At 37.0% G+C, this 26,957-nt stretch overlaps 1 protein-coding gene across 2 annotated transcripts in view; it reads left to right on the top strand.

Moving 5' to 3' along the window:
- The window catches only part of GUCY1A1 (guanylate cyclase 1 soluble subunit alpha 1), a 33,209-nt gene extending 6,252 nt beyond the window's left edge, over positions 1-26,957 (top strand). The window contains exons 1-9 of one of the 2 annotated variants that reach the window (XM_087737166.1): positions 5,092-5,285; positions 11,574-11,985; positions 15,010-15,071; positions 16,704-16,762; positions 17,849-18,558; positions 20,088-20,573; positions 21,098-21,241; positions 23,412-23,566; positions 25,814-26,957. In XM_087737166.1, the coding sequence (XP_087593292.1) occupies positions 11,737-11,985; positions 15,010-15,071; positions 16,704-16,762; positions 17,849-18,558; positions 20,088-20,573; positions 21,098-21,241; positions 23,412-23,566; positions 25,814-26,015 (2,067 nt within the window). In that variant the 5' untranslated portion in view covers positions 5,092-5,285; positions 11,574-11,736 and the 3' untranslated portion in view covers positions 26,016-26,957. Of the gene's footprint in view, positions 1-5,091; positions 5,286-11,573; positions 11,986-15,009; positions 15,072-16,703; positions 16,763-17,848; positions 18,559-20,087; positions 20,574-21,097; positions 21,242-23,411; positions 23,567-25,813 lie in introns of those variants that run through there. The other variant, XM_087737165.1, reaches the window with a different exon arrangement.

The raw sequence follows: 26,957 nt of genomic DNA, 5'->3' as shown, positions 1-26,957 counted from the left end.
CAGAGCCTTCAGAAATGAGAGAATGAAGTTAAACCTGGTGTGTGTTAGGCATGAAGCTGTAGGGTCAGGACATCTTCCTTATTCTGCTTTTATATATAGCAGCTACACGCTCTTATGAATCCTACCTGCAAAATCTATCTGAATTTCACTTGAAGAAATGGTCAAGTGTTTCGATCCTATTTTTATTTTTAAAATCTGGCTGCAAATTTTTATAAGGTCTGACCTGATTTTTGTAAATCACTGAGATCTACTAAACTCCTGGCCAAAAAAGCTTGTGCAAATCTGTTCAAGAGATCTGGATTCACTTCTTAGCTCAGCTGCAGTGTTTCTTTTGTGATCTCCAGCATCCGTTATTTCCCCACTTCTAAAAGAGGCACAGTAACGCTTCCTTTCCTATCCCATTTTTCTGTCTCAGTTATTCATAGGGCAAGCCCTTCAGGTCAGACATCATCTTTTACTGTATATTTAATGTGTATGGCCTTGATCTTAATTTGGGCCTTCTGGGAGGTTAAAATAAACAAGTAATACAGCGAGCAACAGTGCTAGAGAAAAAGCAGAATGCAAGATAACATTGGCACAGTGTCTCTGCTGAGCAACCTGCCCAAGGATGAACTCACCAGACGGAAGGTTAAATACCAGGATTTCAGTTGAAGCAAAGGCTCCATAAGAATTTTCACGTTGACCAGGTATCAGTCTCACTGACTGAATAGTGGCCTACATGAATGCTAAAACGTAATGAAATATTTCCCTTCCCAGACAAAAACATTTATTTGTTTGGTGGCAATGAAATAGCATAGAGGAGACCATTCTTTCAGTCACGAGTTCGGCATGGCTTGCAGAACATTTTGATAGGCTCATGAGGCAGAGACTACATTTGTAGTATGACACTGAAAATCTACAGCTGATCTGAAAATTAGTATCAACTTAGATCAGCTCTGCACTTACTCTGCATGTCACATGCTCCAGATCTGTGGGAAATGCATCATGATAGTCAACTATATGTGGAAAAAGTCATTGACCATAACAGTGATAAATTTTAGAACTAACAGAGTCACAGTTTAGTCAAAGTTTAAAGCATGCAACTATACCATCCATGAGATGATAACGGTGGGCAACCTGACAGAATAATTATTCTTTTAGAAGATTAGAGACTGGCACTAGCAAATACCAGTAAAATATGTTTTTAACTGTTGATTAATATATGAAATATGGTTTCATGATATCTTCCAGATTCTCTTTGAAAATAATTTGCAGTTCTAAGCAATACTGGCTTCTAAGCAAAAAATGGTTTAAACAATAGATAGAGGGGAATTAAAAGGTAAAAGTATCTTTTCAAATAGGCTTTGAAGCGGTGAAGAACAAGGAGTACTGATGGAATACAGGATTATGATTTAAATGTAGCAAAAAATAAAAAACACCATCCATCCCTGTCCATGTTGTGGGCAGATTTTTGTTAGCAATAAACTGGAATAGGAAAAAATAAGATAAGAAGCTGAAATGAGAGTAGTAGTGGCAGAAAAGCATCTAATGGGGTTGATGTATTTAAAAAAATGCAGTTAGATTTTATTGCAGTTGCTGTAATGTACTGTATTGTAAATGGCTGATCTAGCTAATGCTGGAATAAATATGCAAAAAAAAGGTAGTTTATGCAAGTATTTATATAACATATCCTCACTGTTTTCTTTCCCAACTGTTAATGCCACAACCATGGAAAACACTCATAGTCTTTAGTAAAATATTAATAAATGCATTCAGATCTTTAATGCTAAACTTAAGTTTGATACTCTGTCTTTCAGCAAAGCAGCTGCATTACTTAGGAATACAATCCTGTTGTCAGTTTAATATATTATGGGCAGTGCGGGATTTAGATGCCTGTTATAAACAGAGTTGAAAACCCAGAGCAAAGGTTTACAGCCTGAATATGCTGCAAAGGTACTTGTGATACTGTGAGAACTTCATTTCTCCATTGTCACAGGATACTTGTAAAGTTAGCGCTTTTGTCTTGTTGGAACTTGCCAGGTACAAATATTTAAAACAAACATTTTGAATTTTAAGCATCACCTAAACTGTAAGCAGAAATGTCAAAGGTTTCTGACCCTGTGTAAAGGAAGACTATACACAGTGCAGCCAACTCCCTGTTTGTTTTTTTTTTCACCTGCCGAGAGTCCACACTCCATAAGATTCATGGTGCTTCCTGATGCTCCAAAATACCAAAAGGCTTAAAAAAATATTGTCTTCATCTTGGCAGGAAATTCTTCATGCAAGAGATACTACCTTTCTTTATCCTTAAATTTAGGTCTCTGGTTATATCCTCTAGGTACTCATGCCTCTCGTTCCCTCCCTCTGCCCCAACTATACACTTGGTCTCTCAGCTCTTTCATCATGGAATTTCATACATTTCTAGAAAAAGGGGGAACTTGCTATGCAGCATCCTCTTTCTGTGCACATACACAAACACAGAGGTGGAACCTATTATTTGTTACGGGATTTCTTTTATCAAGAACCCAGTTAACAATACATTTGTCCAGTCAAAGGAGCATTTCTTTTCAGGATAATATTTAAATGACATTCAAAACCTCTGAGTACTCCTCTGAGTACATATGGACTTGCTAGGGCCAGAATTTGATTTTGGTTCATTTTTAGGTTTTCTCCCACAGTTCACTGTCCAGTCTCCCTGCGCTTCCCCCTCTGAAACAGCTGAACTGTTTTCTATGCTGGCTTGGAGCTACTATTCATAGCACCAGTATGCAACATAGAAAGTTGGAGACATCCTATTTTCTGGCCTCATTTTTGAAATTAATTTGGTTTCTTAATAGAATGAAAAAAAAAAACAGGCGTTCAATGGTGGATGCCCATTTTACAGATTTAGAAAACAGCACATACAGAGTGGTTGTTCTTTAACATTTTCGTGGGAAACAGTACTTGAATGGCCTTTGCTGTGGGACAGCTCCTACACTAAAAGTGAGTGTTACGATATCTGAGTAGTTTATCATTCCACAAGCTGAAGTGTTGAGACGAAGATGTTTATCAATTATATTTGATACTAGTTTTGGTTCTCAACAAAGTAAACCTGAGATGACCCCATTACCTCAGTAAAGGCAATGCAGCCGAGATCCTCTGCAGTCATTGCCTGCCACTTCAGGGTTCACATTTCAGCCTTCAAGGATGACTGGCACGTAATGTCCATTGCTCAGCTGTCATTTCCACATGCCTATCTCCTGCTACTTCTCTTTAGCTGAGGCTCTCATTTGGAGCCCTGGGCTCTAGAGCAAGACTCTCAAGCTGTGTTCTGTGCTCGTTTTGCCTGAGGACTGAAACCCAAAGACTCCCAGCACTGAAGCAAAAATTGCCACACCTTGAACTAAGAACCGAGTGCCCTTAGAGTTCCTTACCTTCTGTGGTGGCACAGTGGGAAGAAGGTATGGCTTGCAGTTATTGGTGATTGCTGACACTAGTGCAGTTTCATGCTGCCTCACTGGAGTGCAGGTCAGGGCCTTCAAGGAAGCCAGGGAAGTAGGGCTTCCATCGTGGGATCTCAGATGCAGCACTAACTGGTATTTCAGAAGGCCTGATGGAGGGAGAAAAGAGGTTCCTTATAGACATATTATAAAAGAGAAGTGAAATATCTTTAAAAAATAAAATGTAAAACTGTGAAATCTTAAATCAGTAACTGTGTGTATCTGGCCTTTGACTTACAAATCAGTGCCGCTTAAAACAAAATACTAGAAAATAACATATGAAATGTCCAAGTCTAGAAAGTTTTTACTTCTTTATTAACACAGGTAATCTCATTAAACAAGGTATGTCACTCCCTGCCTCCCATTAGATGCTAGTGAGGCAAAACACTGAAACTAGAAATTGGATCTTGGCAGCCAAATCAGGGCGATAAACACGTATCCTTCCTTAATTGTGCAACAGAGAGTAATACGTAACCAACGGAGTTGGTTGAAACACAAGCTGTAACTACCACAAAAAAAATTCCCCTAAAATCTAAAACATTACTGAAAAGCTCCTTGAAATAATGATTTCAGCATTTTCTATAGGCTATACTGACAGATTACAGAAAACTTATTTGCATAAGTACCCACCATACTTCAGTGGATTTGTAGTAGAGAAAAAGCAATATATCAGCAAGAGAACTGTCTGTGCCTTTGCAAATTGTTTTGTTCTATTGCCCATGTTTTCCTTCTTTCTTATGGATTTTTTAATCCTCATGTCCTTCTATAGGCTTCCTTCTCTACTTTCTTCTGTTTCTTCCTCCTTGCTCCTTTATTCTGTCTGTATCTCCCTTCTCTCCTTTTTATCTCTCACATAATAAAGAACAGCAGACATTGCAAAATAATTCTACGACAAATGAGAAAAACTATGCTGTCTGAGAAATGGAGCAAAGCCTTGATCTTTCTGACTTTGGTAAGAATACTGTGATGTTAACATCGTTGCAGTCAATGCAGTTATACAGGCTGTGAGACGAAGAACTGTGGACAGTCCTGGGTACTCTCCCATCGTAAGTTGCTTGGCTGGTGGTACAAGCCGTGCTCTAGGCCCGGGGTGAGGGTGCGAGGACGTGCCACAACTAAGGGCTGCTGTTTCTGCCTGAGCGCGGGAGGAGGGAAGCAGAGTATCAGGTTCTATGAGGCTGCCTGCTGGGCTTGCTATGGAGTGTTTTCACAGATAGGCTTTGACTCACAGGAAGAGAATATTTTTCCCACGCTATCTTCTCAGCATGCCTCCATGCTATTTGGTCCTAGCACAGGAAAAATATTTACCCTATGAAAGTACATGTGATACTTAAAATGACAAATATATATTTTATAAGCAACATTTGGAAATCGGTCCTTCCTTTAGCTACGTGCCAAAACATGGGTGCAATAATTAGGGTTCCCCCTGTGCCTTTAATTGAAAACAGAGATGTGGCTGCAATATAACGTTCACATCTGAGTCTGGGCTTCTCCCAGGGCTGTATTTGGATCCAGGGATTTGCTTCAGACCATTAGAGGGAAATGAGTCAGTCACAAAATCAGTATCAGAAATTCAGAGATACTTTAAAACTGGTTTTTTTCCCTGTCTTCAAGAACACTGTTTTCTAGATCGAAGTATAGAGCTTGGTGTTATTACACAAATGCTAATATTTTAAAGCGGCAGAAATGTCTGTCTCATGATGACCTTAAAATGAGACAAATTAGCAGTTTTGAAGTTTAATGGGTTCTGTGAAACTTATTTTCTGCTGATTTCAATAGGGACAAGATGGACAAGGAGAGAACTTATTTTCTTCTCAGAAAACAAAGGTAATTATTTTCTTCATATCCTGGCTTGGTAGCTGTCTAATGTTGCAGCAACACAGATCACAATCCATTTGACTTGATTGTGTTTCTCTGTTTCTTGAAACACTTCATAAAGAAAAAAAGGTAGAAAGCTAAGGAAATTCCACATTATGTCAGGAGAAAGTCTTTCTTGTAAGCAAGGTCTAGATTCTTAGCTGGCCCTGAGCAGTCATAGAGAACAGTCACCGGAATGAGTTACAACACTGAATTTGGATTTACTAAAACGTTTGGACTATTAAAATAATAATTGATTGCTATGACTTGTATTATTTTATCATAGCTGCTTTACTGCCGTGTACTTAGCGTGGCAATCACTGCAATTCCACTAGCTAGTTCAGTAAGTGCTGTGGTGTGCTGTGGTATTTCCTTACTATCAAAAGCATGCTGTGACTTACAGAAAAGTTTTGAGTATACTTTTCTTAGAAATAGCCCCAAACAGAGCTATGTCTGGCAGTAAGGGCACTGGAACTGGGCTTGCACAGCACACTGGCAATTAGTGCTCCGGAGAAAAAATGCTAAGGCTACTGTAGAGGGCTCTGGGGTACAGACAGATCAGAACTAGGGATGACTTGTCAGAAAGAAGCAGGGAAGTTCGGGGGAAGAAGCAGAAAAATTAATGCCTGACAAAGCCTATTCCTTTTGAGAGCTAGAGTGGAATTTGAGATTGCTGAATCTAGTAATTTCTTGAGTACCAGTAAATTTTTGTGAAGTCCACTGTCCAATATCATGTCATCCTGATCTACAGAGAGGATAACAACCTTTTCATCAGTTACTGCCTTTGCCCAAGTAGCAAAAATCTGTGCCGTGAAAGGGCCTAGAATCTTGCTGGAAAAAAAATGTATTACTTTGTAGTGTAAGTAAAGCCCATATCTGCACAAGGGCGGTAATGATTTAGGATTGAATGGTCACCTATATTTGGGATTTCCTACAGCTCAACTCCTTTGCTTTGCAGTTTTCTTTTTATAGAGTTATAGTCTCTATGCAATTTGGTCTGATTAATATTTTAATTCTGTTTGTGTTGCTGCTGCAGGTTTAGAAATCGTATCCCTACTGCGCAATTTACCTAATATTGCACACGATACGGTTTTTAAATTATTCTTGTGTAATGACACAGTTACCCCCAGGTAGTTTAGCAAATGTATTTGTATTTGTATTTGTAAATGTATTTGTATTTGTATTACTGTGTTAATGACAGGACCAAATTACTGGAAAAGGGTAAATGAGGCAATTTCAAATTTCAGTTGATGGGTTAGTCTCTGACTGGGGAGATGTAGGAAAACATCTCGCTCCTCTTCACAAGGACGCATCTTTTCCAAGATGTCCTCTACCTAAGTCAACAATTGGCAGTTTTCTATTAGGTATGACTCATTACCACTTAGAAATTTGTGAACAGATTTGCCTATCTCCTCCAGTTACTTGCATCTTCTGCTCTCCAAAGCAGCGGTACCCAAACAAATTAATGCTTTGAAGGTGTGTGCACTCTGAACGTGTTTAAGTTAACAATGAAGCAACCAAAGAAAGCTTACTTATTTGTACAGGATTTTATAAGACTAATACATGCTTACTTTGACTTCTTAAAATATTAACTTACATCCTGATGCAGACTTGAGCAATTTTCTCTGAGTATTTTAGAAGCCTCCTTAAAATCCTTGGAAACGGACAAATCACCAGGGCTTTGATTCTGTTGCTACACACAGCACGTGAAGCAGAAAAAGTAAAGTCTGGATATTGCACTTCAGATTAATAAGACAAAATGATAGGACTGAGTTATTTTCCCTCTGTTTGTCTGCTGACAGGCACAACAGCTGAATCCACAATGAGCTGCTACTGTTAGGGTGATGGGTACTAACCTGTCTTGCCAGAAGCTGGTTGTGTTTTGCCTGTCCGTAAAAGTAACAGTTCCTGCCTTGCTCTGTGCAGAGGCCTACTGACTGGCAAGCGGCAAAAAGCAGTGATTTCCGAATCCCACAGAGTTAAGAGCTGAGTGGGAATTGCAAGCCTCAGTCTTACATAAAGGCAAGCCAGAAGTTAACAGCTGCTTCTGTTGAGGAAGTGGCTCCAAGACCACACTGAGCTCCTGCAAGTGCTGCAGTCACTCTCGTGCTGGAGAAAGCTAGATCCAGTCAGTGCTATCTATCTTCTGACTGGTGCAAAACAAACTATTTTTTTTTTTTAATTCTTGCTCAACATGCAGCAGTTCGCCTAACAAAGTGATATGTATGATTAAAAATAAAAAAGTGACATTACAGCATAATACCATATTCTGTCCTACTCTGAGCAAAGGACTCTGCTTGTAATAAGAAGAAGGTATTTAATGTTGCTTCTAATTCTTGTCCCATGTCCATAAGCTAAGATTATAAACCACCTTAAGCTACTGTTAACAAGTGGTATTGCTTAATTCTTATAAATGGCTGTGTTAATATTAGGGGATTTTACTGTATGATTGATTCATTGCACTGTATTTCATGGCACTGCCAAGGAAATGTTTTAGCAAAGGAAAGTATTCAGAAGCGACTAGTACAAATAAGCACACAGGAAGGCATTTTGGCTGTAAGACAAGTATAGATGTAAATATACAATGAAATGTTTGCACAAAGCATTTTGAGCACTGTTAAGTTAGCCTGCTGCTATGACTATACTGTGTAAAGTCATCTTCATTTTTCTGAGTGGCACAGTGCCATGTCGCGTTCAGCCAGACACTGAATAAATTGGTTGCTTGTAGTTTGATCTCACAGCAGATTATTTAATTTTAATTTTCAGTTTGCTTCCCGGGGTAAATATGACAGCAATTAATATGGCAGAGATGGAGAATTCACATTAAACATTGCTGCTCCCCTGGGATGAGCTCTCTCAAAGCATGTTTAGAGAGGAATTAAAACCAGAAACTTTTCCCATGTTTCCTCATGGTTTTTTTATTTTTTTGTTATGGTCAGAAAATGTCTTTAAACATAGTGAACAACGGGAGGGCTGGTGCTCCTCATTCTTGAAACACATCTGCAAATGTTTGACTTAACCTGTGATGTGTGCCATCATCTTTCTCATACCTTTTTAAGGTCCACTATACTGCTGAAATTCCTTCCGTAAACTCTACACTGGCAATTTATTATCTTTCTCCTGTCAGACCTTTCAAACCACTGTCTAATTACTGTTTGAGTGAGACAGGTTCTCCTATAACACAATAGACTTTTTCTGAATTTTAGTTATGTTGAGTGCAAGATGCATTTAGGATACCAGATGCAAACTCAATGTTTTAATAAAGGAAGACCTAGCATATGCATGTTTCTTTTCAGTATCTGAAAAAAAAAAAATCAGTATCAATCATCTGAAATGTCATGGAATTAGGTTTTCCACTTTGTTTCTTTAAATATGTGATTGAGGGGCTCTTGTCATTGCAGAGGTAATGAAGAGTCTTGAATTTTCACTGCCTGAAAATTATTGCGCCTATTAAGTTGATACTGGTTTTGAACTGGGATATATGTTATCAAAGGACCATCCCATTTGTTTCTGGGAAAACAAGAACTTCAGGATACTTAGAAAATAGTTCTGCAGGATGCTTTCTTTAGGAACTGTGTCATCATTATTTGGAATTTAAAGATCTGTACGTTAATGATACTGGTTTCGTACAACAGTATTATTACTAGAAACATCATGGATCTCCACTTTCTTGCAAATCAATGATGATTTTGTCATAAATAGCAATTGGCAGGAGCCCAAGGTCATGTTCGGAGCAAGGGCACAGATTCTAGTCCCCACCAGGGCAGGAAGAGGTTGTATGTGGGTGTCCTGCAGCACAAAGGATGGCAGGCTGCATTGCAAAACGAAGCCGCAGACACAGCAGCTGCATGTCCAGCAGCTTTGTTGACTCAGGCACCTTCACATCAGTGCCCATTTTGCCCCTGAGTAAGTTCTGGCCCATGACCATTTTCTGGGACTTCTCCTTCCCACTTGGCAGCTTCTGGAGACTTCAGGTTTTCCAGGTGTAAAATAATGGCATCACGTCCTTCACAGAGCTGACTCTACTGGCCTGAATATCTTTTCTACCACATCAAATGTAATTTAATTAAAATACAATATGCTAGCATGGAAGTGAACCCCCAAATAATTCCAGATTATTGTCTTCTAGAAACAGAGAAATAGTTTCACGAGCAGGAAAAAAAACCCCAAACATCACATCTATTGGTAATTGCTGAAGGTCATTCACCTTCTTTGTTCTTAGTTTACTGCAATGCAGTAAATATTTGTTGGTATCTAATTTAACCATTAATTCAGTCTTGCATTATTCACAGAGAGAGAAACTTCTTTTTTTTTAAATAGCAGCACATATAAATGCAGTAGTACATTCACTGGGAGATGTTTTAAATGTTTCATTATATATTTTTGCACAAAAATATATTTCAGAAATTTTTTTTCTGCTGGTATACTTGATTTAAAAAGTTTTAGTAGTGTTATTTTATAAATTCAAGATTTATCTTGAAATTTAAGGCCCAAATTCAGCAAAGCATGTGAGTATACATGTAAGATCCATCAAAGCCATAATTTTTTTTATCCTTTGACAATGGTGCACGTATATATTTATGTTACTATTTTTCTTAACAATTTATTTCAGTACTCAGATCAGTATAACTACAGAAAAGCTGGTTCTTTTCTGCTTTTCTTTTTTAGTGAAAAGTAATAGAAAGTTATATAATGGCTCCTGAATAAAGATACTTTTATATATATATATATATAACAATGCTTACATTATAAAGAAAAGTATTATGTATATTTATGCATTGAGAGTCTGAAATCTGATTGAAATTGTCAGTGCTTGAAATTTTTCATGGCCTCATTTGCTACACAACAGTAGTCAACAATAAAAAATAAAGCATTACTGATATCCATGCAGCAGAAACAAATGAGTTTCTACGTAAAACCAGAAACCAGAAATATAGAATGTTATGTAAACATTCTTCAGCCTCTTGTTCTTAGCATTGTGTTTATTGATTCTTAAAATAATACTTTAATAATTTTGATAGATGTCCCATAGAAGCTGGCCTGACACCATCAGTATTACAGCATACTTTAAAAGGGCCTTTTCTGCCAAATAGTTTTTTTCAGCAGGAGGTCCAGCCAAAGTAGCTTCTGCTTGTTTCTCCTCCTATTGGTGCCACTCGTGCCGGGTCTGCAGCACTCGTCTGCTGGGCCATTCATTACAGCTGTTTCAAAAGAAGCAGCTGATAACCTGTATCAGGGAATTAGTTATGTTTAACCCTGGTACAGTTGCTGTGTGACCCTAAAAGCCCCTTGGGTGTCTCAGGGGCAGAAATAAGCAATATGTGATGCACAGGCTGATAAAAGCCATAGTGCCTCTGAAAGAAATAGTTATTGTACTATATCTCCAGAGAGACAAATATAATACTTCAGGTGCTTCCAGAGTCGACAAAAGCTCTCAAGGATTACCTTGTTAGAGTATTATATGAGGATGAGAGGATCTGATTCAATGAGATACAGTCAAAAGAAAATGAAGCCCTTAAGGGAAGAGCCTTTTTCAGATTAAGTCTGACTGAAATAAATGTAACAAACAGGGAACAATTATTAAAATGAATAGTTCAGTTCTTTTTTTAATGTCTTGTTTGAAAGATAGCGCCTTCAAAAGCATAAAAATTCCTTGGCGTTTCCAAGCAACTTCAGTTATGTGGTCAAATTCCCATGATGTTAGTTGTCACCAGTCAGTGGCTTTTACATGAGGCGCTAACCTTTGGTCTTGGATGCTTTGCTGTTCCAGAAGTGCAAGTACTAATTTCAGTCATATATTTCTCTATTACAAAAAGAGTATCTTGGGCATCAAGTAAATTGAGATTTAACAAATTGAGATTTAACAAATCAGTTTCATTGTGCCATATCAGGTAGTTTTTAATAGCTGCTTATGAAGAATTGAAAAGGTTTTCTCATTAGAATTCTGCTGTCTACTCTTTCAGAAACCCCACCATCAATGTGACCAAAGATACATCAGATAAAACGACTCCTCTGCCTTAATCACTAGAGCCCCGATTCAGCCAAGAACTTAACCATGCACGCAGCTTTAACTACCTGAAGCACTGAAGTCAGTAGGGATTACATGCTTAACATGGCACATGAGTTTAAGTGCTTTCCTGAGCAAGGTCTGAGAAAAGCCATTATTTTAATGCACATATGATAAAACTGGCATGTCACAAGAATTTAAAAGAGAAAATAAATGGTTTTAATTTTTTTTTCTTTCTTCTTGTTTTGTAGGGGCATACAATTTTTCCTGTGGTGATTTATAGCTACCAATAATCTTCCACAGTGGTTGCCTTATCTACTATTCTGGCATCTTCTGGTCTTGTTAGTAAACAGAAGAGAACTATTAAACTCAAAGCCAAGCACTCTTAATCTCAAGAGAGAGACTTCATACAGTATGTTCTGTACAAAACTGAAAGACTTGAAGATCACAGGGGAATGTCCTTTCTCCTTACTGACTCAAAGTCACGTTACTGAGGAACATGACAAGGACTGCACAGAAAACAGCTCTAGAGCAGCTTTGCCCATCTGCAAAGAAGTCCATGAAAAAGATGCTCAAGGAAACCTTCCACAAAGAAAAACGAGCAGAAGTAGAGTGTACCTGCACACATTAACTGAAAGCATCTGCAAACTAATCTTTCCTGAGGTAAACAGATACTGCATAATAATAATACTTTAATATCATTTAATTATAAATATTAAAAAAGCATTTTACTGCCAGCCTTTAGATGTAAGCCTTTAGAAAGTTGATTTGACTTCAGATTTTCTGTTCTTACCTAGGTTTGCATAGTTTAAATCCTCATTTCATCCTCTTCTGTTCCTTCTGGATACAATTTTGCCACAATCAGTTTTGTACACACCATCCCTTCCACTGTATTTCCCTATATTTTTGCATTGTATTTGCAACCTTCCACTGATCATTTTAATTGTTCCTTTTAAACCCATGTATTTCTGTAGCAATTTTTTTACATAGAGATACAATTAGAGAAACTCTGCCTTGTTACCTAATTATGTAAATTATGTGGTCACCTCATCAATTCACCTAGCTGAATCCATACTGCTAAGTACGTTAGTCATTATCACAAAAAAATTAAAATAGCTGTTTTCATCTGCTATGATGCTAACCTCCGGCCATACTATTTTAAAAACATTACTGTCTGTGTTTACCACAAAGGTTTTCTTATGTCTCTGCTCAACTCAACTGAAAACAGCTGCAGTGCGTGCACAGTGGTTTGCTTCACTGGAGATGAATACCATGGTTTGTCTCTGTAAAAAGAACATGAAAAATGCAGCTCCATAACATTTAACACTTGGGCTTGCCTCAAATTCTGCAGAAAGGTGAAGGAACTAACTGGTATATATTGGGCCTACAAATGGCGAATGGCCAACTCTGTATACTCAATGAATTACAATTCTATTGCTTGGACATTCAGTGTACCTTACTAAAAGTACTGGAGTTTTGTTAAATCTATTTGCCGATCTGTTTTCACAACACTTCATCTATTACCCTTTCGCTAAAACTCTACATAACCAATTTTTAATAGACCCCTTTTTACCTCTGCTGTACTTAACACAGAAGAAATTCATCCCTTTAAAATGATCTTTAAACGTATAAAGGAAAGGACTTTTAACTCAAGAATGAACTGGCAAAGCACCCTTTCTATAGTGTCATGATTGCTTTATTGCTTTTCTAGTCTATAGTTGTTGGGGTTTTTAATGAAATAGCTGGTATTTTTGTATTGAAGAGTGGTATAAATGTATGCAGCTGCCTATTACATAATCATGGTAGGCTAGTTCATCAGCTGGGACAAAAGCTTGGTAAAGTAAAGGATATTATGACCATGTACCCCAGGAGCTACTGAAGTTCAAGGTTATTGTCACTGCTGTTTGCAGTTACTCAAGTCATATTCATTGGAACTTTGTCCAAGTGTAGTAGTCTGTTCTCATCCTGATTTGGGGTCAAGATCTAAGCATCTTCCCAATCCTGGTTCTCTGTAGAAGGGTTTTGCTTGTTTAAAACCATATTTTTCATTGCTTAGATACTTTATAGTGCCTTACTTAACCATCAGTGACTAACATCATCTTCTTTCCAATTGGAAACTCCAAAACAGGGGGCCGCATCATGACCCCGACTGATTAATGAACTCCTCATGAAAACAGTGAGTTGTGCATGGAAGCCCAGGACACAGTGCCTCGAGAATAACTTTTGATTAAATTTGAGATATAATGTAGTGTGTGTGATTGTTTTATTTGCGTCTTTGGGTGTTTGCAGAAATATAGGGAACACTGTTTGGAGATAAGTAATTAATTGGATGGCATTCCACTTACTGTACCCATTTATACACAGATGTAATTTACATTGTGTTCATATACATGGTAGAACAGTTATTCAATTTAGATTTTTGCCTGGAAAAAGTCTCCAGAATATATTGCCTTTCTTTCACATGATATTTTCTTCGGGTATGCAAGCTTTCCTTTTGAAAATACAAAAAGTAAAAGATGCAGTAGAACACGCTAGTTTCTTTATGAATGAGAACCAAAGAAAAGCCAGACCACAGCAAGCCTCACAGCCAAATTCTATCATGGCAGTATAGTACTACTCTATGATTCTGTCTTCATGGGAAGTTTGGGTTTCGAATGATCAGAGACGACATATGTAAGACAGCTTTACTGGCCCCAACAATTTGAAATACGCATGTTTGGAAAGTGTTTTATCTGTTTCAATTAGGAACTACAGAAAGGATATGGAACCATGGGATTGAGGTAAATTAATATAAATCTTCATGAGATTCTAAAGGGTCTTTTTTTACTGAATCCTTTCACAAAGGCTATCTACAGTGACTAGATTTTCATCTGGAGGATATTTGGGTTTGCGACATACATAGCCAAAATTCTTCTTTTTCTACAAATATAAAATAAATGGTTCTAACACTGTCTTGAAATGCTATAGTCTTGAAAACAGAAAAGGAGGTAATCTGAAGCACAGAATGCTATATTGATCTTTTATAGCTGCATTTGAAACTCTGCTACCTTTTGCAATTTCAATCTTGACATTTCTGAAAATTGCCCTGAAAAAAAGTTTAACTCTTAATATTCCAAGAAAAGTTACTAGGTAGAAGAGCCACTTTTTACTGTTTTGCTCTGGGCATAATCATAGAATCATAGAATCGTTTAGGTTGGAAGAGACCTTTAAGAGCATCAAGTCCAACCATTAACCTAGCAATGCAGAATATAACTGGCTTTTTCTGTTAGGAGAATATATTTTAAACTGAAAAGATTTCTTTCTACATTTTGTATCCGTGGGAGGGTGGGGATTTTGGGGGGGACATGTAATAATAGAAAGTTGGGTTAGTTATACTTATTTCTTAGCAGCACTGTGTTTATTGCCACCTGACAACTTGGAGGTAAAGGACATCACTATATTTAAAATGCACTACGGGCACACATGAGCTAAGGGGCTTCATTATAGTGGTACTGGAGCTGAAGACATCAACATAAACTAAACCCCAAACACAGAAATGACATGCTGTTTCTAACAACTGTACCATCTTGAAAACAGATGTTAATCCCAAGGGCAGCAAAGTAATTCTTCTCTTTATAAAAATGTTATTCGTACAATTAAATTTTCAGCAATGACATTTTAATCAGCATACCTTCTTTTCTTCCCCAGTTTGAAAGGTTAAACCTTGCACTTCAGAGAACACTTGCAAAACACCGAATAAAAGAAACCAGGTGTGTATGTGTGATGGGTTTGCAACTAACTTAATAGCAAGAATGTTTGGCAAAGAGTTCATAAGGACTGGGGTGGTGACTGGGAATTAGGACTTCTGGAATCTGTTTTCAACTATCTTGTCAAATTGCTGTGTTAACATTCCATGTATTGTTAGTTAATAATGATTTAGTTTATTTTAAAATATTCACAAATATTTAAATCACTCACAAAGTTGACTTAATGGGCAAATTTAGCCCATTTGTGCATGGAAACAGGCAAGGACTTTGTTTAAAATGAACAAGTGTTTTGGAGGAACTCAGAGACTGCTCAGGCATAGATGGAAAGGTAGATATGGTTGTATATGGATCTAGCCCAGTGTTTCTAAGATCCCAGGAAAAGAATTTTAACTGCAAACGATTCGTATTATACACAAAAATTTGGCTTCTGATACAGTGAACAATCATACGCTACAGATACTGACATACATTGGCTTCTGGTTTCTGTTTCTGAGGAACTCAGCTTGATTTTCAGCACTCCTTAGTACTAATCCAATATTAATCATTTGAGCCTTGTAGGGAGTGAGAATTTCTTAGCGTCTCATTACACATCGAGGATTCAATTTATTGAATGCATCTGAAAAAAAAGCCCCTCAGTTTAAATCTCCTTTCAAAAGTGGAGAAAAATAATGAAGTTGGAAACTACACTGTTGCTCACCTTGCTAACAAGAGATAATTAGCATATATCTTCTAAATTATACTTGATATTTTCAGAGCACTTTACATGGATTGACTGAACCAAAGATAACTGGTCAGATGTGCATTGCAATTGCTGACTGGCTTATTGATATGAATATTTTCCTTATCTTTAATTATGTATTGCTTCCTGGAGTATTAATTTGAAACAAAAAATTATTATGCTATTCTGAATGATGTAATAATGCAAATGTAAAACAGATCTAAATGTCTGTATTGCTTTTGCATATAAATATATCTAAGATATTTCAAGCGAAGAAATTCAGAAAGCATGTATCAAAAGCTTATTGCTGATATGGAGGTTAATCTAAGCTACATGTCCTTTTCATCATTTTGGGTCTGACATTCAGGCTGACGCTTATTGACCTCAGAGAACTCAGAGGGCTGCAGTTCTGTGTCACAGAATCTGGACAATCTACCAATGAACAAGTAATTTTGCAGTTAATAGTTGTTATTGGTATTTCCTCTCAAAACAGAAATACCTTCCACCTCTTTTGATTTTAATGCAATGTAATTCCAGTAAATGCTTGAATATAAATTCCAATCATATTTTACAATACGTTATGAAATATAGTTATGGCTTCAAGCAAAAAACCCTAACCAAACAAAAAACAGGACTGTTGCAACCTAAGAGTTTTTAATCAATGACAGTCTATAGCATTTGGCCTCAATCCATAATCTGAGCTCAGACCACTAAAACTTTAATTTATCACCAGTGCACAGGATAATCTAAGATCCTACCAAGACCCTATTTTGAATTAATGAAAAAGTGCCTATTTGATCAGCAAAACTTGGTCTGTACACATTAAAGACAGGGTAGGTAACTTCTGTTACTTACTACTTTACCATGTTTATCTTGATTTTTCTGAGGTTTTATTTATATTTTTATGATCTTTACAGAAAAAACGGGGATAGAGAAGATTTTGAAAAAATAATCAGTGATCATGCTAATGCAGCAGGTAATGTAAGCTTGTTTAATAATAGACATATATAAAAAATATATAGATTATATATAAGTTATATATATAAAATAATATATGTATATATAAATTAGTCTTGTTACTAAGAAATAATTTCCTCCATGTAAGGGCTGCAGCGATGTTGACAACACAGAGCCTAAACTGTGATCTCTGCAGCTAACATTTCAGAGTGTCAAAATTTGAGCTACAGAGATGAGTTTCTCAAGTCTGAGCTGTCATAGAATCATCCACCCTTAAGATCCAACATCTAGAGGGAGTTGTAACATACATCCAGCAATAAGTTACAGTTTTATACTCATGAAAAACTGTTTGATCCTTTTCATCTTCTGAAGGACCGTAGTCTGTCGGAAGAGAACTGCTGTAATTTGCGATACGGAACTCTCTGGCTACATCTGTAATAGTAAATTAACATTTCCAGGAACTGAAACGTGGTCTTCTGTACACGTAAACTGTTAAGCTGGGCCTGGCACACAGTTGGCCTGTGACAGATAACACTTTTCCAAATTATTCCCAGTAACAGCTGGGGAGTTGGAACATTCCCAACAGTCAGTCTGGATGCAGCTATCCTGTTAAAACAAATTTACTACCGAAGATGTGAGCTGTTCTGTGCTAATTGGCCTCAGTGCACTGGAATATTCCAAGGGTCATTCAGTGTATCGGATCAGGCATAGTACTTATATCTGCATGTGTGCACAGATCCTATTTTATTCTTACTTTTTATTCCTATTTTAAGTTTTTAAATTCTTACTTTATTTCTGTTTATCAAGCTGAGGGAATTGGCTTAAATCCTGTGCCAAAATGTGCATTCATTCTGTCTACATCTCTACAAAGAACATCGAGTCTTGGATCCGTCCAAACTACAACCTATTGTCTCCCTCTTTTCCAGGCAACACGGGTATGTCTTTGGTTACAGCAGGACTGCTAAATGAGAGGGCCCTCAGGTGTCAGTGCTGGATCAGGGAAGGATATTGCTAATTTGATTTGGTCTAGCATGAAAAAAAGTGGAGGTTAGCCTGAGATTCAGTGTGATGAGTGCAGTTCTGACTAAAATGTGGTTCAATGCAGGTGTTCCCGTGGAGTCTCTACGGGAATGTCTTGGTGAAGAGCTATTCAAAATATGCTATGAAGAGGATGAACACATATTAGGGGTTATTGGAGGAACCCTTAAGGACTTCTTGAACAGTTTCACTACTCTGCTGAAGCAGAGTGGCCACAGCCAAGAAGCAGGAAAAAAGGACAGACTTGAAGATGCCTCCATATTATGCCTGGAGAAAGATCAGGACTTCTTAAATGTGTATTATTTCTTTCCTAAGAAAATCACGAGTCTTATTCTACCTGGCATTATTAAAGCGGCAGCTCATATTTTGTATGAAACTGAGGTGGAAGTGATGCTCATGCCTTCTTGTTTCCATAATGACTGCACTGAGTTTGCTAATCAGCCTTATTTGCTGTACTCTATACAAGTCAAAAGTGCAAAACCTTCCTTATCTCCATGTAAACCGCAGTCTTCACTTGTGATTCCTGCCTCTGTCTTCTGTAAGACTTTCCCATTTCATTTTATGTTCGACAAGGATATGTCAGTTCTTCAGATTGGAAATGGGATAAGAAGACTTTTGACCAGGAGAGAATTTCAAGCTAAGCCCAATTTTGAAGAGTATTTTGAAATTCTTACCCCCAAAGTAAGCTGCACTTTTAGTGGAATAATGACAATGCTAAATATGCAGTTTACTGTACGAGTCAGAAGATGGGATAATACTGATATGAAATCATCCATGGTAAGAGACTTTTTATAACCATTACTTCTGTGAGGAATTTGTTTTCTTCAGATAGAGTTAAAATAGCCACAAAACATGGTGCACTTTGCATTGTCTACCTCTCAACATCTAATACAACTGAATAATTATGATTTATTGAGGGCACTCAAGTGTAATTCAGATTCTGAAGCCAATATTCAGTCAAAACCGTGCTTTAGGACTTTTACGCAAGTAAAATCTGACTGTTAACTTGATTTTATTAAAAAAAAACCTGAAATACTGAGATAAACTCAGTAAATTGAGATAAAGCTAATGACATGCCATGTGGCTGAGAATAAGGGCATCTCCAGCACAAAGACAGTGGCAGGGAAAGCTTTACCAAAATGCACCTCAATCATCTGGTAACAACAGCTCTAGGCTCTGGGGAAAGAAGTAGACATTTCCTGTGCTCACTCAGCCTTTGGTATCTTTGGTATTTTGGTATCTTTGATATTCTGATGGTTTCATCAGATGCAATTGCCAAAGGTCCCACTTAGTTTCAGATGATGGGATTACTTACTATCTTTGCTGAAGCTGGATCTGTGGCAGATGACCTGGGACAGTAAAAAACATTGAATATTCAATGACTGATTTTATTCATCACTGGCCCCAGCTGAATTCCAGCTTCTATACCCCTGAGGCACTCCAGGATGAATTAACAGTTCAGACTCAACACTCCAAGAACTTAAATGAAGAACGGTAATAAAGGTTTCATCCAGTTATTAATGAAGTGGGAAAAAATGTAGCACTGATTAGCTACTTCATCTCAGATCCGTTTCTGCACTAGGCAACAGTTTAATGATTACCAGAGGTAGTAGGCTCTGCTTTGCTTTTGCGTGTACTTATATATGCAAATGTCTATTAGCAAGTAACAGGTTTTCTTCAAAAAATGGTCTGTCAAAGCAATGTTAAGCGGAGCTCTGCAGCACCTTGCACATTACACAGCTGAATACAGAAGGGACATAAAAACACTTCACACAAAACATTTTGCTTTTTTAGATCATTAAAATGGGATATTTCTGCCATTTATGCCTTTAATTTTAAACCGCAGTGAGTACTGAACAACCTATGATAAAATTGAAGCAGATTTTCTCACTTTGTCTTACAAAGAAAGTAGTGCATGAACTAAACACTAGAAGTATTAGCAGAAATTCATAAGCACTATAGTCAGTAACATTTTATCAATAGATGAAAATGCACAAAATTCTTCTTTTTGTTTTTCTTTTCTTCCTAAGCTAAAACTGATACTGATACTCAAACATAATTAGGCATTTATCCTTAAGTTGTGGTCTAACTTTTGTACCAGAAGGCTCAAGCAAAATAGACTTATTTGACGGCTCTGTGATTTAGCACCCCTTGTTTTCTCTTCAGCAACTAAATGAAAATGTAAGGACTATGGACCAGTCTGATTTTCCTACATTTCAGCAAAATGCATTTCCTCTAAAACTTCTTGCTTCTAAACCATTGCCATGCATGTTTTGCATGAATTCTTGTTTCTTTAACTGTTTCAGGTAATGGATCTTAAAGGCCAAATGATCTATATTTTTGAATCCAGTGCCATCCTATTCTTGGGATCTCCTTGTGTGGACAGACTAGAAGATTTTACAGGACGTGGATTGTACCTCTCAGATATTCCCATTCACAATGCATTGAGAGATGTTGTTCTGATAGGAGAGCAGGCCAGAGCTCAGGATGGACTGAAGAAGAGGTTAGGAAAGCTAAAGGCAACCCTTGAGCAGGCCCATCAAGCACTTGAAGAAGAAAAGAAGAAGACCGTAGATCTTCTGTTTTCAATTTTTCCTGGAGAAGTTGCTCAGCAGCTGTGGCAGGGACAAGTTGTGCAAGCCAAGAAATTTAATAATGTCACAATGCTTTTCTCTGACATTGTTGGATTCACTGCCATCTGTTCCCAGTGCTCACCTATGCAGGTTATCACCATGCTTAATGAGCTTTATACTCGCTTTGATTATCAATGTGGAGAGCTAGATGTCTACAAGGTACACAATTTATTGCACTTCTGTGGGGTTCTGGGGCAGGAAAGGAAATGAAGACTAAATGGGACAGAGGATAATAGAAGTCCAAAAATTATTTTGCCCTAAACCTTCATTATAAGAAGGACATATTAAGATAAATCATAAAACAAACAAACAAACAAAAAAACCCCAACAGAATCAGCTGTTCAGGCAGCCAAGAGAGAAACCCATCAAAACTTAAGAGTTTATTTTAAAAATTAATTTCAATGACAGTGCTGTGAATCTGGAGTAAATAGGTGTTTACTGTAGCTATGGGTGCCTGACACGAGGTGGGCAAGGAAAAGTATTTTAGCATCATGCCCAGCAACAGATACAAGTTGTGCAATTTTTCCTTTTGAATGATACTGCAGGATTTGCCCAGGACTTAAATAATTAAGCAGGCCAAATAAGATTCAGTCAATATGTAGGTACAGTTCTTACTGAAGCCACAGACTATTCTTTTATATGTCAAACAGCCTAACAGTAAGGAACAAATATGCCTGTTTTAGGTTGAGACTATTGGAGATGCCTACTGTGTCGCTGGAGGTCTACACAAAGAAAGTGAAACACATGCTGTTCAAATAGCATTGATGGCCCTGAAGATGATGGAGCTGTCAGATGAGGTGGTGTCTCCCCATGGAGAGCCTATCAAGGTCATATATTTTATTGTATTTTATATGGTTAAAGTGGGCATTTTTGTTTGTTTAGTCGCTTTTGGGCTTTTTGTCTCAAGGAAATTTCACATTGTTGCATTAACTCAGACAAGTTGGGGAATTAAGTGTGTATGGCTGGAGAAGCTGACCTTTTTAGTTCTATGAATGAGAGCTTTGTGGAGAGGTAAAGATGAAACAGAGATCTGAAAATCAACCCAAAAGACTTAAATGCAGTGACATCAATAGGTGCACACTGACATGCTGCAGTTTTTGTCACACGAGCAATAAATTTGTCAGTGGCATGGAATATTATGTTACTGTTTTCTAATGAGGAGACTAATCCTCTCTCAAAATTAGACCCAATGAGAACATCTACGTCTTTTGAGGTAACAGGTATACATATGAATCATCAAAGACATGTTCTGATTGCAGTAATCCACGTCTTCAAAGGATTCTGTTGCTGTTCTTGTTTTACAGTCAGCTACTGAACTACTACCATAAGATAACGGTGTTAATAATGTCAGTGGTAGTTATATTTATGGCTTCCTTTCAATGAGGACTTACTTACACATGTACTGAACTTTTCATGTAGGTGTACCTCTCACTGAGAAAAAAAGAGAAAGGCCTGTGTGCATTGCAAATGATGTGGACCTTCTACTAAGTTCAAATGTCCTGGAATGGGGTCCTATTAATTTTAATACAGGTGTCTCAGTTCATTATGTCTTTCGTTTGCTCATTTTTAACATTTATCTGTTTATTTGTTCCTTTAGAAAACTTCAGGCTTCTTTGATTTTAGATTAAGGAATATTTGTATTCCAAGACAAAGGAAATGGTTATTAAGAGGATTACATGCTCCACACTTACCACAGAGAATAGCAGTATTAGATTAGAGATAAATGTTGTTCTTTTTGTACTTCACAATATCAAGTTAAATTATGCTTAAAAAATCTGGAAACATCTTGACAATATTAAAACATGTTTATAATTCCCATGCAAATGCTACCTCTATAATTTTGAATGAGGAATGCTATTACTTTTTAAAAAGTAATTTTAAAATGGGGAGAAAAAAATTATGTAAGTACCTACGAGAAGCTTCTTAGAAGAAAACTGTTTCTATTTTTAATGAAAGCATGCATCTATTTTAATGAAATGCTTCATGAAAACATTGGCTGTTTTGCAAAGCAACAAATATGTCACACGGTCTACTGTCATTTTATATATCAATTGTCAACGAAAAGGCGTGACTGAAACCGCTTACTTTAAATCAGGCTTGTAAATCGATGTACATATTTCAGCCATCTTTGCTGTGTGGGTGGATTTTGCTTTTGTTGCAGGCTTTTCTGCTTTTCCACTGAAAATTAGAAATTGTGATGTCTTCATAATGATATGATATTCTCTTGATATGTAAAGAGTAGCACACATAGTAGATATACAAGCTTCCCAACATCATGCCATTATTGTGTCTTGTGTCAGAGTGCTATTCTGAAGAAAACATGTCGACATATGTATAATGCGCATAAGAAAAAGAACACATCTCCAAAAAAAAAAAAAAAAAAAAGGAACATAGAAAGCAGCACCAGCTAAGCAAAACTCAAAAGTCTGAGTATGAGTTACAAAGACGAGGTATCAAAATGTTTCAACTGCTGTATAATTTGATTAATTATCAAAATTCTGTACTCTGGGATTGGGATTTACTTTATGCACAGCCTTGTCAATAGAGTTCAGTTAGAACTACAGCATACACATACTGTCTTTGCTATTCCCTAAGACTTGTCTTCTGACCTTAACAGCAAAGCAAGTACTACTCACTAACTGTCACCAGTCTAACAACATTGTGTCATGTAATTCCTCCCAGGAAGGTATGCAAGTGTCATAGTAACTTCTGATGATGTTTCTAGATCAAATCACTGCCACAGAGACCAGCATTATCACAGCCATATCAGATGAAGGATTACTTACTATAAATGTAAAGCAAGGTGAACTTCAGCTAGTTTCCTCTCCATGAGCAGTGATGACCAGAATACAGACATTTTAAGGAGACTGTACTAACTCAATTTGTATTAGTAGCTCATTATTTCTTTTTTTTTTTTTTTTTAAATAGAGGAAGAATTTGTAAAACTGACTTTATCCATTTTACCTAATAATGCTGTTTTCTGTCTTTTGTTTAAAGATGCGTATTGGCCTTCATTCTGGATCTGTCTTTGCTGGGGTTGTTGGTGTTAAAATGCCTCGTTATTGCCTTTTTGGAAATAATGTAACCCTTGCCAATAAGTTTGAATCTTGCAGTATACCTAGAAAAATAAATGTCAGCCCAACAACTTACAGGTACAGTGCTTCATATCTGTAAAATGTCCACCTGAAGTAGTTACTGTAATAGTTCATTATCTTCCTTTTATTTTCCCCTCTGAAGTACTGCTGTTTATTTTCCTTTTTCTTTTGTTATCTGACTGCTTATGAATGCACCATGGTTATTTTTAGTCAGAATGCAACCAGCAACAGCAAGAAAAAGGGTGAAACAGAACAGCTGATATTGATTTTTCAGATGTTACATTTAAAATAAATGGACTGTCTGGGGCAATTTTGTTTCTTACCCTGCAGCTGTATACCTCTTGCTTTTTTTTTTCTTCTCTCATATATTTGGCTCCTCTTTGAGCTATGTGGCTTTCAGTGTGAACTGGATGCCAAACTGGCTGCAGGTGCCTTTGAAAATGACAACCTAACTGAAGAATTATTAAAACATTACCCTACACATCTTCATTCTCTTTTGGTTAGGGAAGATGAATGAATAGGTTGCAATGAATCAACCACGCCAGTGTTTAGTTTATACAAGTCTTGATCCCAACTCAGTTTAAACCTTTTAGTATGGAACTTGGGCTGTACTATTTATCCACTCAGATCAGACATTTTTAGTAATGTGTACTATGTGATTATGCAGACAGCTAGCAGGCTTTCCCGTGGGAGACACAGCATCTTTCCTTTATCCTCCGCACCTAATACTCTCTTTGTATTATCTGTTTAATTGTACTTAAAAATCACCTTGCAACGTGTTCATGGCCAAGTAACAGTGTCTTATAGGAGCCAGGCAAAATAATAGGAAACTGTTTTGGATTTGATGGTAACAACAGTCTACATCTGAACTACAGGTCCAGGCCTGAATTTTATGCCACTGAGCTGACAGAGACTATTGTTTCCTCCAGAGTGGCCAAAAGTTTTGTAAGAATGAGCTGTAGAGGGTGAATCTACTAGTAGAAAGTGATATGGCTGGCTGGGTAAAATAACCAGAAATATGGATATAAATTATTTTTTCCTTTTAAGGAAGCTCTGCTACCCTCACTGTAGCCTGGACAGGCAGTTGTTCCTACTCAGCTTGTACCCACTGCCGTGTATCTGATAAAGCCTTGTGGCCAGGTGCTGTGTCCAACATCAGACAGAGAATTTGGCACAGGATCCTGACATCCCCTGCAGTATGTGCTATGTGACTTACAGGGTGCCAAGCTTTAGATTATCTCATATAGGCGATTTAGATAAAAGTAGCACAGGTATTAGGGCACACAGTAAGTAACCTTTTCAATCATGCACTCTGAACAAAGGCAGAGTTAGCATTAGCATCTCCAGTGCTTATGTATGGTAGAAGAACAGTGCTGGCCAACAGTGATTTTTTTCCATATCCATATGGAAAATCATTTTGAATGATACTGACTATAGCCTTTTCTTAAAACCATTAGACATGTCGTCCACACAAGACTTGCCTATAACTTGTGGCACAAGTAGGTTTCTGCATGGCTGTGTAGTCCTCTCAAGAGAATATTTGAAATGAGTATACTGTTGAAAAAAAAAAGATAATTCATTCTCTGAGTGCCTAGGAAGTAGGCAATTTGGTTAAAGGGTAAACTATTGTTATTATTGTTGTGGTATGTTTGTTTTTTTCCCTGAGTGAATGATGTGTCAACCTCCTTTTTGTTTAGTGTTTTTTTCTTTTTGATTCATACACAAATTCTAAACACATAACATTATGGCACCTTGCACAACTCCTGTATATTGCAATAGTTGTTTGGAAGATTAGATCCCAGTCATCAATATTTATCCCTACAGATTAGCAAACTGTGTTTCAGATATAGAAAACCACTGGGTTTAGTGGACACGTGTGAAAAAGCAAAATTATTAGAATCTGTAAGAGGATCTCAGTAGTTTAGTTAATAAGCTTTTCAGTATTTCATTAGTTGAAACATTAATTATGGTGCCAGTTTCATGTGCAAATCTGAGCTAGCTTTCAGTACTAAATAATTTTTGAAAATTTTTACCACAAACAGCACCTACATGCAAAACATTGAGAAGACAAAAAAAAAGAGGCAATACTCCTGTTTGCGTGGTACACAAGTTAATAGGTAATCAAGGTCACCAAATAACCAGTATTTTTTTTATATTTTCAGTAAATAACATATAAATATTAAATTAGATTCTGCCCTGCTACCTTCTGCCCTGTCATACATGAAGAATTATTGAATGCCTGCACTTGTAGTAACAATTAGTGACTGATTCATTTTTAATCAAGATGATTCATTTTTGTTCTAGGTTGTTAAAGGAGTATCCAGGTTTTGTGTTCACACCTCGCTCAAGAGAAGAGCTTCCACCAAATTTTCCCAGTGATATCCCTGGAATTTGCTATTTTCTGGATGCTTATATTCAAGGAACAAACTCACAGACTTGGTTTCAAAAGAGAGATTTGGGAGATGGCAATGCCAATTTTTTGGGTGAGGAAACAGGAATAGACTAAATTGTACATTCACAAGTGTATAGAATAAACTTATAAATATTTTGATTTTTTTGTATAAATTGAAAATTTTTAAAAATGTATGAAACATGAAAGCACTTTAGATTGTTAACACCTGAAAGCCAGTATTAAAATTTCAGGAAGTATCTCACTGACTACTTTTTATTTTTCCTTTGCATAGGGAACATAGTCACTAAAATAATGTTGCAACTTCACTGTTGAAAATGCTACTAAAAACTACATTTTCCCTGTGGTAATTTGTAAGTGCTACGTAACAACTCTCTCAGTTCTTTCTGTGCTGAGAATTCTAGATGTGTTGTACATGCAGTGTGTCAGGAAATGTAACGTGCAAGTGATGCAGCCACATGCAGTGTTGTGAGCTGGTGCTTATCAATGACTATTAAAATATATTTTCTTAGTGATTCCATAAGAAAATATCCATTAAAATATTGTCATTGCTATCACATACTCCTTCCAGTGCATCATTTGGGCCCCATCCTAGAAGCTGCTGACCATCTTCTAACACTGACTGGAGTCAATGTGTTGAGCGTGCTCGGCATTTTCTGGATCGGGTTGCTTATTGTAGCTAATACACATATACATGGCAGAGTTTGCTGCTTACTGTTTCATGGATTTTATTTTGTGTATAAAATGAATATAGATTAAAACACTGTATAATCACATACTAAAGTCTCTGTAATCATCAAACAATATTTTAGTTCTTGGGGTTTTTAAAATACCTTACAAAAAATAATAATATCCACTTACTATTATGTATTAGAGCAATAAATGTTTTCTTTTTGTTGTCATTTAAATTTGAAATGTTTAAAAGAAGTGTAATAAAACATGCTTTGGAGTGTTTGCTTAGAAAGGAAATTCCAGTCAGACTGTATAAAATGGAACAGAAGCACACCAGATTAAAGCTATGACCCTTATTCAAGGACA

This window comes from Nipponia nippon, unplaced genomic scaffold (assembly GCF_047370975.1).
Source record: "Nipponia nippon isolate SJK-2023a ecotype South Korea unplaced genomic scaffold, ASM4737097v1 scaffold_6, whole genome shotgun sequence".
Lineage (NCBI taxonomy): Eukaryota > Metazoa > Chordata > Aves > Pelecaniformes > Threskiornithidae > Nipponia > Nipponia nippon.
This window is presented reverse-complemented; position numbering and strand designations above follow the sequence as displayed.